The sequence below is a fragment of the Acanthisitta chloris genome, unplaced genomic scaffold (genome assembly GCF_000695815.1).
Source record: "Acanthisitta chloris isolate BGI_N310 unplaced genomic scaffold, ASM69581v1 scaffold4514, whole genome shotgun sequence".
In the NCBI taxonomy this organism is placed as follows: domain Eukaryota; kingdom Metazoa; phylum Chordata; class Aves; order Passeriformes; family Acanthisittidae; genus Acanthisitta; species Acanthisitta chloris.
In genome coordinates this window covers 171,896-186,498 of record NW_008669755.1, presented here as the reverse complement: position 1 = coordinate 186,498, position 14,603 = coordinate 171,896, and the positions used below count along the sequence as shown (strand labels likewise).

General features: G+C 44.8%; 1 protein-coding gene across 1 annotated transcript in view; it reads right to left on the bottom strand.

Moving 5' to 3' along the window:
* Positions 1-14,603, bottom strand: part of LOC103801031 (arf-GAP with GTPase, ANK repeat and PH domain-containing protein 1) — a 226,479-nt gene that overhangs the window by 72,728 nt on the left and 139,148 nt on the right. Inside the window, exon 11 of the mRNA XM_009073430.1 lies at positions 8,354-8,515. Coding sequence (XP_009071678.1) covers positions 8,354-8,515 — 162 coding nt within the window. The remainder of the gene's footprint in view (positions 1-8,353; positions 8,516-14,603) is intronic.

Genomic DNA, 14,603 nt, shown 5'->3' with positions numbered 1-14,603 from the left:
GACCACCACTGCGACACTTTTCCTTTCAACCAGGTAGGCGGAACTGACAGCCTCTTCCGACCCTGAGCTGACAGCGGTTTTAAAGAGAAGAAGGGATCTTTCAACTTGTTTAGCCTGCAATGAAGTAGGTTAAAACAATAGATGAGCTTAACCTCCCTTGTCTTTCACTCCTCAGCATCAACATAACCATCTTTCAGCAGCAACCCTTTCATGTCAGGGAGGCTGTGACGACCAAGGCTGAAGGATTCCCAACAAGTGACCTTTATGCCTTGGTTGAAAGTGAAGTCTCTGAAGATTCGGGCTAGATTTTATTAATTTCTGCCCTCCTGCTTCTCAGGTGCACAGTGATCAGCCAGGACCGAGCCTTCTACGGCACATGGAATGCAGGCACAGCTCAGCAGAGGAATTACAGCCAGAGTGTTCGGCAGGGATGGGTGATAACCTTCAGAATGCTCGCAGTGTGCTTAAATCAAATGAGCACTGCAGACAACAAATATGGGCACAGACTGATGGGGGTTTTTTTGAGGTTCTCACACAGAAAAAAATACAGCTAGATATTCTGCTCATTTTTAATGCCAACTAAACCATAAGACCTGTTTGGTTTGGGTTCTTTTAAAGAAATTTTTACCGACAAAGCAGCTGGAGCAGAGAACAGGGAAGGCTTACAATAATAATCCCCAAAATAAGGATGCATATACTTATCCAACTACACTCCTACAATCTTACTACAAGCAAGCTCATTAAACTCCAGGTTGGGTGACTAACGTACTCTGTGTGCGGCAGAAACTCAGCAAAATGCTCTTTGCTGCAGTTTGTGAAATGTCTCATGCACAGAAGGACTATGGACAAAAGACACTGCAACCAACAAGTTGTGTATGAAGAGAATTCAGCAGTAAACAAATCACAAACCTATTTAAAAGCCTCCAAACTTCCTAGTAATCTGCTCACCCTCCAGCTCCAAATAAATGCTGCCTTTCTGCCCTCAATGCTGCAGCCAAAATGCCATTTTTGTATCAGTCTCAATTTAAACACTGAGTGTTTTTTAAAACTAAGCAATATGTACTTTCTAAAACTTCAGATGCTTAAGAGACTGAAATCAAAACAAAACCAGCTCTCACTAAACCATCAATCACAAGGTGCACAGAAATCCTGCATGACAGGACGGGAACATACTCTTCTGTCTGACATGGGTCTGCACCTTGGGGGTTGATTTTATATATATCTGTGTGTGACCTCATGGCTCCCTCCAACTCCTGACACAGTTGGAGAGAGGTGGGGGATGTCTGTCCTGCCTTGGCTGCAGGGACAGGGCTAGAGGGAATAGCCTTGAGCTGACACAGTAAAGAGTCAGATTAGATGTTTAGAAAAACAATTTCCCTGTAAGGGTGTTCAGGCACTGGGATACTGCCCAGGGAGCTGGTGGAGTCACTATACCTGGAAGTGTTTAAGAAGGATCTGGATCTGATGCCGGAGGATATGGTCTAGGGGTTATGGGTTGGACTTGAAGACCTTGAAGGTCTCTTCCAACCTTGACAATTCTACAATTCTACAATATCATTTATCTTACAGGGGGAAAGCTTAAGATATCTCTCATCAATTTGAAGAGAGTATAACTGCAAAAAATATGGGCAGAGCAGTAAGTACAGAATGACTGTTTTCCCCTCCTGATTCATCCTCAGACTTTGAGTCACTGCTGTACTCCAGTATCATGGCAGGGCAGGCTGCAATTGTTTATAGCAGCTTTATGGGGACTAGCTTAAATAATTAGGATGACAACAGGAATAACTTTTGTGGTGTTTCTATATGGGCAGCACCTGTTTGTCTATACCACCCCACCAGGACACTGAATTCTCCTCTAAAAGACTGGAGCAAGTTTGGGTGGCAGCTTAGCTCTGTGCATCACTTCAAGCAACACAATCCAAACAGGGACCTTGACATCCAACAGATTTGATTCCAAAGGTTATAAACTCTTAAAGAGATGAGTAGTTCTGCCCTTGCTGCAGGTCAAGATGTTTCATTTCACATCTTCCTTGCTGAGAAAAGGGAGTGACAATGCTGTGACTTTGTGTGCTGGGAAGGTTTCTGAATCTTCTGACAATGTCAGGAGGTTTCTTTCACACCATAAAAAGCCAAATATAAGAACAGCAAGTAAAAACACACTTCTCCATCGTGGTGCTTAATTCAGGTCATTACAAATAAGTATTAGCATTAACAGTGTCAAGTCCATCTGTCAAAGCAAGAACCTACTCTCCCACAACAAACACTTTTGCTCCTTGAGGTGTCTCCACTACTTATCCAGATCCCAATTAATCTCTTTTTTATACATACTTAGAGAAATTGAATTTTTCAGTTCAGCCTGGCCATAGCACTAACTAACCTATGCACCTAAGGAAACATAAGCTAGAAGGGTGTGGGGGAGACCATGCACAGAGCCAAGCACATTTACATCACATCAGGATGCAATGGCAGCAGGTGAATCAGGAGGATGCAAAGGGTGAGAGGCTGAGGGAAATACACACAGGGTTTTTCACACATCACACACTGCATTTCAGTGAGCAGCTCTATTGAATCATAGAATTTAAGGGTTGGAATGGACCTTACAGATCATCTAGTCCCAACTCCTGCCCCGGACAGGGACACCTCCTCACTAGATCAGGTTGCTCAAGGCTTCATTGCTTCTTACTTACTTAAAATAGCCAAACTCCAGGTGTTAGAGAGAAAACTGCATTTCCTAATTCACTTTTCCCTTCTGGTTTTGGGATGGCCTAAAGGGGCCAGAAAGACTTGGAATAACCTGGTCCCTCCCTTGGCTTTCTGCACCTTGTCCCACTCTCCCAGACTCAAGACCCCATGAAGTAACAAACCAGATGTTTTTGCTAATGGTGAAAAGAACAAGCGAGAAGTCTGACCAAACCCTGTTCTTTCACTCACAGAAAACAAATGAATATACTTGAATTTCACACAACTAGAGCTCATCTTCAACACTCCCTGAGACTCAGAACAGCAGGATGTTTCAAAACATGCATGTGAAGAACACAAGTTTTTAAAACACATTTACCCGTTTACCCCAGGAAAAGGAAGAAAACGGGGTTTCTCAGTAAACTGAGGTTCCTCCTTAGCTGAAAACCAGAAAGTGCAAACCTGGAGCTGGGGCTGGACTGCACAGAGCAGCAAAGCACCAGGAAAAGCAATTACTTCAAGAGGGGCAGAGAAAAAATACCTTTGTGTTGAGAAACCAGTTCTAAAAAGAAACATAAAAGTCGCTTTCTCACCCTTCAAAAGTTCTTTAGAAACAAGTGATGAAGCAGAACTCAGAACGTGGATTTCAAAGAAAACACAGAGTTCGGAAAGTCTACCAAGTTGCTGATCACATTTACTACTCTGCCACCAAGTCCTGTTTCTCAGCTCCACCTGAGTGCACAGGAGCACGGAGCTGTGTGTGTTCTGCTGAGAAAGGAGATCAATTTTCTTCCCCATGAGGGTGCTGAGGCACTGGCACAGGTTGCCCAGACAAGCTGTGGCTGCTCCATCCCTGGAAGTGCTCCAGACCAGGTTGGATGGGGTTGAAGTAAGCCGGTCTAGTGAAAGGTGCCCCTACTCATGGCAGGGGGTGGAATGAGGTGAGCTTAAAGGTCCCTTCCAACCCAAACTAATCTGTGATTCCTGCTTCCCCTGATGGAAGGAGTGGATGGACCCACCCACCTGGACATGGTCAGGCTGGGCCTTCAGCAGACAACAACATTGTCCCCACTGGCCAGAGCTCTCTGTCAATGAAGACTTGCAGAACATGGATGATCACAATGTCAGAAGACAGACATACCTTGGGCTCTCCATAGCTCCTAAAAACTCAGCAATAGATGGAATGCATTGCCATGACACTGTAAAACTAGTAAGAGTAAGAAAAATAAACACTGGGAAAGGTCTTTCTGTGAAGCGTATTTCCAAGAAAGCCTTGTAATTTTTCTACTTGTTTTCCAGCTGAAAATCACTGGCTGTTCCACTAACTGCAGCAGCACAAGGGTACCAAAACACACCAGGGTCTGAGCAGCCATTCCTCTTTGAAACACAGCACTGTCTAAATCCTGCTCGGAGCAAGTTTAGGCAGCATGGTGTGAAAAAACTGCTGGTTGCTGGCACCTTGCCTAATGTAAGCATTGCTGCTGCTACCCTCAAAAACACCAAGGGATTTTTTTCAGTGACAAGTTCTGCACAGAGAACTAAAAAACTTCTCCCTGGGTTTCACTGCACTGGAAAAAGAATTCACAGGAATCCGATTTTCCAAAATAGGAATTGAATTTTAATTTTCATCCAGCATGTGACACAGATGCTTTAGCAATTTTGTTGCTGTGACCACTGTCTCAGAAAACCTGTGGAAAGATAAACCAGGAGAGATGAAAGAGTTCAACCCAGAAAGAGAGGGCTGTGCATGTGTAGATAGTGTGGAGAAAGAAGAATCAGCATGACCTTTATGGAAGGGCATAAAAGGGATGAGCATCAGTCCTCAGAATTGGTGAATCGCCCTGAGCTCAGTGTCCATCATCGTGATATCTGAATACTTGGGCAGAGGTCAATGATCAAAGCAGGCATGTTCAAGGAGGAAAAAAAAGGCTGCAAAGTGCAGCAAAAGTGTTCAAGTTTGCTGAAGACCAGATTTAAACCTCATTGAACACCTCAGCTTCACTACAGACAAAAATGAAGGAACCCAGAATTCCTGTTTGAAAGCTGATACTTGAAATGTGCCTGGAGCCAAAGGAAGGCGACATTAAATCCAGAATTACCCATATAATTTATCTCTGATCCATTGTACCTGCCTGGGAACAGTGACTGCAGGAGGATACTCCTCCTCCTTTGCACACTCAGCTCAGGATTTCCAGAAGGAGGGAAGAGATGGTTCTCCCATGATTATCACCACAGGCTTCTCAACAAGTCACCTGCTATATCTCCCACACTTGATCAAAGCTGCCAAAGCAAAGTGTGCATCTCTTGGAACATCTCGTGTGACTGCTTAATTTGGATTTGTGGTCTCCAAAACCGTAGTAATACCCTGAGGGTTTAAATCTCTGCTGACAGCAAGTGTGGGGGAAGAAAAATCCAAAGAGAAATCTTTTAGGTCACTAGACAGATTTGTAGTCAAGTCCTGGAGAACAAGGAACTACACCTTTTCCTGAGGAAAGGCTGAACTACTGAACTGAAAACTGCTTCAAAGAGCAAGATGGATGTGAAAAGCATAGAATCATGGAATCTCCTGAGTTGGAAGGGATCCACAAGGATCATTGAGTCCAATCCCTGGCCCTGCACCGGACACCCCAACAACCCCACCATGTGCCTGAGAGCATTGTCCAAACACTTCTTGAGCTCTGTCAGCCTTGGGGCTGTGACTACTGCCCTGAAAGCTGTTCCAGCGCCCACCATCCCCTGGAGGAAGAAACCATTCCTAATATCCAGCCTAAAGCTCCTCTGACACAGCTTCACTCAACACACCCAACATACCTTCTGAGGGACATGGTCCAGTGGTGGACCTGGCAGTGTTAGGGGAACAGCTGGACTCCATGATCTTAGAGGTCTTTCCCAACCTAAAGGTTTCTATGATTCTGGCCTGCACCAACACAAGCACCAGAAAATACCAAGGCTGCAGGCCGCACATGCCAGGACTGGAAAAAGCACCCCCAGACTCCGTGAGTCTTGCTAGGACGTACTTAATGGGAACCTGCAACCATTATTACTCTTCCCGAGACGCCCTTCTCCTGAAAGGACAGGAACTCGAGCACGCCTCATTGCCTTCTCCTTCAGCTCCCACTGACAGACGAGGCTGACTGTCCTAGCTGTCAGTCATCTCCTCCCAGCCTTGCTAAGGATTCAAGGACCAGTAAGATTAGCTCTCTGCTGAAGGATGCCCAGAGTTCCCCTCACACATGGTGAGAACACTGCATGGAAACTCACGATTCTGTTCTTGTGGCCAAACCACTATTTTTATTGGGTATGGTATAAAAATAAAACATTTAACAACCACTGTGGCTTGCCCAGGGCATGCAAGCCCCAGAGCGCTCATCTCAGAAGGCATGTGAAAGCTGATGGGCTCGTGCAGAGGTACAAAACTGTAAAACCAAGTGTTGGCACTCACTGTTGGAGCATGTCCAGAGAATGGAACGGAGCTGGGGAAGGGGCTGGAGCACCAGTCTGATGAGGAGAGGCTGAGGGAGCTGTGGGGGCTCAGCCTGGAGAAAAGGAGGCTCAGGGGAACCTTCCCCCTCTCTACAATTCCCTGACAGGAGGCTGCAGCCAGGTGGGGTTAGGCTCTTCTTTCAGGTAACAAGTGGAAGGATGAGAGGAAACAACGTCAAGCTGTGCCAAGGGAGGTTCAGGTTGGACATCAGGAAGCATTTCATCATGGAAAAGGTAGTCAGGCATTGGCACAGGCTGCTCAGGGAGACGGCAGAGTCACCATCCCTGGAAGTGTTCAAAAAATCTGTAGATGTGGCACTTGGGGACATGGGTTAGTGGTGGAACTGGTAGGGCTGGGGGAATGGTTGGACTTGATGACCTTAGAGGTCTTGTCCAACCTTAATGATTTCACTACTTTTAATGCTCCCTGGGTATTACCTAGTTGCTGCTTCCTAGCCAGTTCTTGCCCTTCTGGAAGCACATTTGTCCCATTTATATGAGGGGACAATTTTGCTGAGTTACTGCAAAGGATTTCAGACTAGCATGGTGTGATGCTGGCAGACACGGAGAAGAGGAAGATAAAACAGAGGCAGAATGAAGGAGCATGTACATCCCACTCTGACCAGAACAGGGACACAAGATGCACAACACTGCAAACCCCCCACAACTTGCTGTGGGCCTGTGCCTGTGGCCCAAGACCACATAGGCTCAAGCTCCAGTGACTTGTGAAAATAATCTCCCCAGGAGAAAGAAAACATACACATATTAACTACTTAGAGAGGGATTTTTCAAAGGCTCTTGATATCCAGCTGGTCTTGATTCATATTGACTTCAACAAAATAGTACTGGACCAATGGTGAATGCCCTGAAAAATCCCCTCTGTAATTTGCCAGTGAGGTATGAAAATAAGTGGTGTAAAAGGGCTTGTTTTTTTAAAAAAAGCAACAAATTAACAATGAAAGGTTAAACTAAAATTTGGCTTCAGGCCATAAACTAGGGGGAAACGAACAGCAAAGACAGTTAAATGACTGGAAAGAGAACACAACAGGAGCCATGATGAAGAAAAGCTGATGGCTTTTTACGGGAAGATTTATATAGCTAGCTGGGGAAATAAATTCCATCCATGATAGAAGTGCAATTGAGAAATTAAATAAATGGAAAATAAGGATGACTAAGTAGTAGTTAACATGCCCCTGCTCAGTTGTATACTATTATCACATCTATTTTTAATGTCTCTTCAGCTGTCTGCAATTGTCAGCCTTTTTTCAGAACTTGTTCCAACACACTTTGATATTGAATTAGCTGTTTTTTGCTCTCCCATGCTTACAACCACATCTTTTTCTTACTCAACATTCCCCTTTCCCCACAATGTTATTCCATTGTATCAGTTTTTCATCTCTCCCTATGTGTTGACTCCCCAGTTTCTGTGCCTTCCAACTAACCTTGTTCATCTTTTTTTCTGGAGCTCTTTTGGTTGAATCCTAGCATGTTTCTTTTCTTCTTTTCTAAAGCTCCAAGCATGTTTTATATCCCATCTGTCTCCTGTACACATTGTTACCCCTTCAGAAGGGCATTGAACAGCTATAACAGTGTTCACATTGGAAATATTAAGCTAAACTAAGGGAAAGAAAGAAGTTCTTTTTGGCTTTTACTTTCTGGTTCTTAAAAAAAGAACCCAAACATTTAAACTCTCCCCTTTTCCTTTTTATCCTCATGTAACACAAGCTTTCCATGAGCAGCTGAATATTCAAACAATGACAGGCATCAGAAGCAATGACGATTCTAGAGCTCAGGATGTGCCCAAGGAGATGTGCAACAGGAGATTTAATAACATTGAAAAAACACACAGGTTCTAATGTGATCTGTGGACTACAGAGTGAACCTAAATTTCTCCTCCTTGTTAACCTTCCAAGTATGCCTCTTCCTACCTTTGTACCTAATGATGCTCCATATTAACTTGGGGACACTATTATTTACCAAAGTAATTGTTTCCAAACATGTCTCAGACAGCTGAATTCACCACTGTGATGCCTCAGCTTCATCTTTAAGAGCTCAGTTTTTAATTTCTCACTGCAGGACAATTCCCTTTACTTTCTGTATTCCAAGCTAACTGAGTAGTTGCATTGCAGTTAACAACACCCTTTGGAATGACATTTTCCAGACTGAGACGTTTACCATGGAGTGAGCTTACCTTCAGCTGTGCCCGAGATCCCATCAGCTTTGAAGTTGCTTGTGCTTTTCTTCCTGCGGTGCTTCTTTCTGTTGGCGTGAGGTGACGGAGGGGGATCGAACTTGGGGCTCGTCCTACTGGATATGCTGGGACTGGAACACACGGAATCTCCCAAGCCTGTATCTGCAGTTTGGTGGGGACACAAAGGATAGAAAAGTAAAATAACTGCAGTTTTGATTGATGATTGCTAGAACCCAAGTTACAACCCCTTACTGTCTGTCAGCAGCTACATTCTTGAGCTCATTGACTTCCAAAGGCCACAGGAGAACTTCTTAAAAGTATCCATCATTTTTCCAAAAAGTACAAACAAAGCAACTTGGCTGAAGTGCTGATACAAGTCCTATTAAACCAACAGGACTTGGCACCAATTTCAGAAGCATGAGAACCAATGGGAAAGCACTTTGTTATTTCCAACTGCTCTTTCCTACAAAGATCTTCCTGAGCCTCAAATTAATTCACATAACACTTGGACATTTTAATGCAGAACAGAACAGAGCAGAGATACTCCCAACACCCTCTGGATGCTATCTAATTCCATTAACATCAGACACACATCAAGAAGGTGGTGATGTCACTAATGGTGGGAAAAACGGGTAATGAATGTACACATGTGTGTGACAAAGGGTCACTTACTACCTGCTCCCCATGAAAACAATAATCCTATGTTCAGTGTTCTCATTTTCCTGCTGCATTAGCCCTGGTAGCTTAATATCCAACAATTCTAACAACTGGTGAGAGTAATTTTCTCCCCTTGCCCACCCATTAGTTACCAAAGCACAGTTAAGAGGCTGATGACACTACAGTCTTGCAAGCAGAGCCCACAGGCTCCTCCCAGGCCCAGAGGATGGCTGGTCAGACACAAACAGCTGCTTTTTGGGCAGTTCTCGTTTTCAGCCAAGCAATGTATAACAGCCACATTTAACACAAGTTTAGGACAGGAAGATGGACTTCCAAGTCTCTCCATCTGGATCCTTTCATGCAGTAACCCTAAACCAAGGTTTCCCCCCAAGGTTGGTAATATTTTTGTTTAATTACTGCTTTGCTTTTGATTTTAATTATAAAATTCCACCTAAAACTTGCATTTTAAGGCAAGTGAAGCCATTTCCAGAACCTTGGTTAAACACCATACTGCACTCAAGTCTGGTACCAGGATTGCAGTTATGGGGCACACCCTTAAAATCTCCTATGCAGAGTCAGTAAATGCATTCCTGTGATTGCCTTTGGGGTTAAACACTTGGTGATTGGGTTCAAAACAGTGGACTTAGGGAAAAGAACAAAAATCCCTAGTACAAAGCTTAAGTGTCATAACAGTTGCGCCTTCAGTTTAATTATGTCAGAGAAATAGAAAGCCAAAGATTATTTAAAAAGCAGCTTTTTTTTTTTTGCTTAGTTCAATTCCTACCTAACTGCCTATTTGACAAAAACCAACTTATTTTGGTTTTGTTCTCTAATAAAGTTTCTTTGCTAATTACAAACTAAGTTGTGCTTTAAGTTATTAGTGGGGCATCAACTATTCAGCTAATTGCCTGGCAACAGAGACTAAATCAAACATTAATCCTTATATTGAGGATTTTTGATCTTTTCCCTCCATCCACTAGTTTGAAACAAGTGCTCAGTGTACAACCCCAGAAAGGAATCGTGCAAACCTATTTACTGCATATTTGTACAGGAGAATTTAAGTATCTGACCCATAAGTGGTGCAAGTGGCTCTCCTGCAAGGGCTGGTGCCCCTCTAGGGGAAGAGGAAAGCAAGCCCTGATGAGCATCCATGCTAGTGCTCCGCATGCTCCCGGCCCAGAGGACACAGATCCCTCCGGCTCCTTGACACTGAAGGAGGAGGGGATGCTGAAGAGCATGTCAGCAAACCACAGGAACGAGCACGGATGAAAGCGGGTTACAGCTAGTCCCAAACACTGACCTCCAGTCCGATTCTTAAGGTTTCTTATGTAGATACTTAAAAAGGAGGGAAAAGCCCCAGAAAATACCCTCCTTTGGTGCAATGATGTGAAAACTGCCATGATGAGCCAAGCACTGGCTGTGGCACCAAGGTCTGTCACGAGGCAACAAAAGGAGTCTGCTTTATTTTCATTTGCCTGTGAAAATCCAGAAGATTCCTAAATATCATGGAAAAATACCAGAGCATACCAGCCAGGAAGGCTTGCTCACATCTAACACAGCTTCTCAGAGTCCTGACCAACGTCAGTGGTGAGAGGTGTCCCTCAGGGGTCTGTACTGGGACCAGTGCTAAACAGTATCTTCATCAGTGCTGAGGCATGGGCACAGGTTACCCAGAGAAGCTGCAGCTGCTCCATCCCTGTCCAGGTTGGATGGGACTTGGAGCAACCTGGTCTAGTGGAAGGTGTTCCTGTCCATGGCAGGGCGTGGATTTAAATGTTCTTTAAGGCAGCTCTCAGCCCAAACCATTCTGTGATTCTATGATTCAAAATGCTTCACTTCTTTCCCCACACTCTCAGATTTCACTTCAGAAAGAATTAAACCCATCTGTGTTCACCACCTCACACAACTGCAGCATCAACCATGATGCCCTAGACCCACAAAATGGTGAAGCAACCACACCACGAGGCAAACTCACAGAACACATTGTTAAGAAACATCAAGGTAGATCCACACACTCACTGCAGCTTCGTCTAATTTCTGCGCTATAAATTGCCCCAACAAAACCTGCTTGTGAGCTCTGAAAAACGAGGGGTGTACAGTTTGATGACTGGTGTCGGACTGCTGAAGAATTAACCTCCTATGGTAAATCCTCGTCCTCCACAGCCCTTTCCGGGTAATAACCTGCTGTCCTTGGGTCAAACAGCAGTGAAACGAAGAGCCTGGAGCTCTCCCTCCCCCTCAACCAGCAACGAAACGCCAATCGCTCGTAAACAGCGCTGAGCTGATATTGTTGGTGTACTGCTGCCCCGGATTGCCGGTTTCGGAGACCACCCTTTGAAGATGGAAGTTATTTAACATTCTCCTGGTTTAAAATATGAGCAATCAAAAGGCGCTGGGCTTACACGCTGTGCTCTCCCATTTCCCACCCCTTCCTTTGCCTGACAAGGTATTCTTCAAATTGAAAAGAGGACTCCTGAACGCCTGGGCTTCAGCAAACTGTAAATGAGCTCAGGCTTCAGCCCGCTGAATGCAATTTCATCCTCCTGACTGAATACAAATAATGCATTTTATTTGGTATCAATTACCACGCCTGAGAACAGACGACCACTGCCGGCACTATTAAATATAGGGAAGAAAAGGGGGGGGGGGGGGGAAGGCAAGGAAAAAGGCATGGCAAATTAAAAAAGCAAGTGTCACTTTACTCCCCATCTCAACCAGCTTCAACAGAGGCACTGGCACTCATCAGCTGCGTTTCACTGGGCTGGGCTGTTTTCCAGCCATCCCGCATGTTCAATGTCAGCCATTAGTTCTTCCCAATCGGGCATCAATGTTCAACACACACCCAAAAAAATATATAATACTAGCAATAATAATAACAATCTGCAGCCTCTCCGAGCTTCAATACTTGAAGTACGAGTCAAAGCAGCAGTTTCACTTTTCACTCGAGAAGCTGACAAGCATGACTACAGGGGGAATAAAATAACATTCAGTTCGCATAAATATCAAGCGGGCTGCTTGAGACTGATGGGCCAGGAATGTATTCTTAGCCATCATTCTGGCAGACAGGCCCAAGGACACTCATAACTTATTTTACAATCATTTAGTTTCAGCTCAAGTGGAAAACGTGACAACTTATCTCTGCTGACAAGATGCCATATCGAACCTCACAATTAACTCTCCCCCGATTATCTGCCCAGCCCATCATTAGCTTTGTGGCTTTTGATGGACTGTATGGGCACAGCTTCCCTTGATGATGGTCATCATTTGCAGGGTGCAGAGCTCCATTATACGACATTAAGGACAAAACTCTCCCCTTGCCACGTAGCTGAGGTTGTCCTGACTGGCACATCCTCGACTCTGCAAGCACTGGGCCACGTTTCAAAGTGATGCGCAGCAATACACTGCTGAGAAATGTCTTCTTCTCCAGAACAGAGCATCCTCCTGCTTCAGCCCACACGTAATGCTGCCTGTGACCTATAGGAGTGAGCTGGAGATGCTCATGCCCTCTCCCAATAGCCAGTGAGCCTTCCTCTCTGCCCTTCTCCACACGGTTATTAACTCCTTCAGCTGTAAGGGGGAGCTGACACAAGCTACATCACAAAATCATTTGGGTTGGAAGGGACCTCAAAGCTCATCTTGTTCCACCCCCCTGCCATCTACACCTTCCACTAGACCAGGCTGCTCCAAGCCCCATCCAATCTGGCATAGAACACTCAAAGGGATGGAGCAGCCATATATAAGTATATGCAGTAGCTCACTCCATGTCCAGGAGAAACAAGTAGCACTTGGTGACCAAAGCCCTTAAGTTATCAAGAGATGGGACATAAAAAAAATCCCACTTCTCTGTTGTTCACATTTTTCTCTATAGGTACATATGGCACATGAAATACAACAGAGATTCTGCTTGTCCAAGTCCAGCGCTTATTTGCTAGACATGACAAAACAAAACAAAAATGCCAAAGCAGCTTTTACTTCAGAAAGCAAGTGCTGTACCTGCCTCTCCCCACAATGCTTTCTGCAATTACGGTCATAGGAGAAATTCCTTTCATGCATGACAAACTGCCGTAGAAGAAAGGACAGGCAGAAGGGAAGAGGTATGTTGTCTACAACTTCAACCTAGAATTATGAGATGGAACTTCAAATGAAAAAAGAAACCAACCAACCCTTCAGAGAATAGTCTCAAGGGCTGTGGTGTGGTATTGTGCTTTATTTGTTTTTTGAAATATGTCTGATGGATGTCTCACAGTGTTAGACGTATTTTGTACAAGTTAACTTTGCACCCAATTCCCACTTCTTACCTTTTTAAGGTTTTATTATTTGGAAGCTGCACATGCTCGACAAATGGATCTCAAAGACAACTCTATTCATGCCCCCTAAGGACATTGTGAGAATCCTCCTGGATTTAGAAAGGGTAGGGAATTAAGAAAACTATCACAGCATCCTCAAATTGTTTGGGCTGGAAGGGACACCTCCCAGTAAACCAGGTTGATCCAACCTGGCCTGGAACACTCCCAGGCATGGTGCAGCCACAGCTTGTCTCAGCAACCTGTGTCAGTGCCTCACCACCCTCACAGGGAAGAATTTCTTCCCAATAGTCCATCTAGCCTCTGTCCTCTGGCAGTGGGAAGCCCTTTCCCCCTTGTCCTGGCACTCCAGGCCCTTGTTCAAAGTCCCTCTCCAACTCTCTTGGAGCCCCTTTAGGCACTGGAAGGGGCTGAGGACTCCTCAGAGCCTTCTCTTCTCCAGGCTGAATAACCCCAACTGTCAACCACCTGAAATCCAAACCAAATCCAGCTTGCCCCTCCCTGGTGTCCTTAGCACAGCACAATAACTCACTTGAATCCCAAATTGCCTCATACCTGCACCAAGCCTGTCTGAGATTCACCCTGAAGCCATTTATCCATGGCCACCTGCAGCACCCACCACAGAACTGCAGAAGATGTCACCACAGGAACCAAGAAGGCCAAGAAAATGAGGGACAGCAAGCCAGTCTGAGTGCCCCAGGCCAGGGTAAAGGAGCTGGGGGTGCAAAAATCAGGAAAAGAGGCAACATGTAAGGTATGGGAATAGCACAGCACAAAGAACAAGATACAAAAGTCCAAGAGCGGAGCTTCGGCGTTGGCCCACGGTTCCTATTCTCTCTCACACAGACACAACCCTCTCTCCTGTGTAACCATCTGCAGTGGAACCAAGGATATTCTGACCCCTTCTATCTTCGTGTCTTTTGATTTATTTCATATTTTTGTCAAATCACCTATTTACAAAAACTTGAAACAAACTCAACAGGTGACACTATTCTCCACAGACCAAAGTCGAGCTTGATCTGGTTTACATTTTTCTTGCATCTTCTTGTTAAAATTTTCCAACAGGCTTTCAAAGTGAAATTAGACTTTTTTGTCAAGCCCAGCTCCCCAACACAGCCTTATTCTCAAGTGGCTGGAGATTGATTAATTTGGGTTTTTGATTTGCTGAAGTGACAAGAAGTCAGACCTCACAAAAGCGGGAGCAGTGAATGGGATCAATTAAAGAGCAGAAGCAGCAACACAATTAGTAGCACCAGGTTCAAGAGGAGAAAGAAAGCGCTGATGACGAA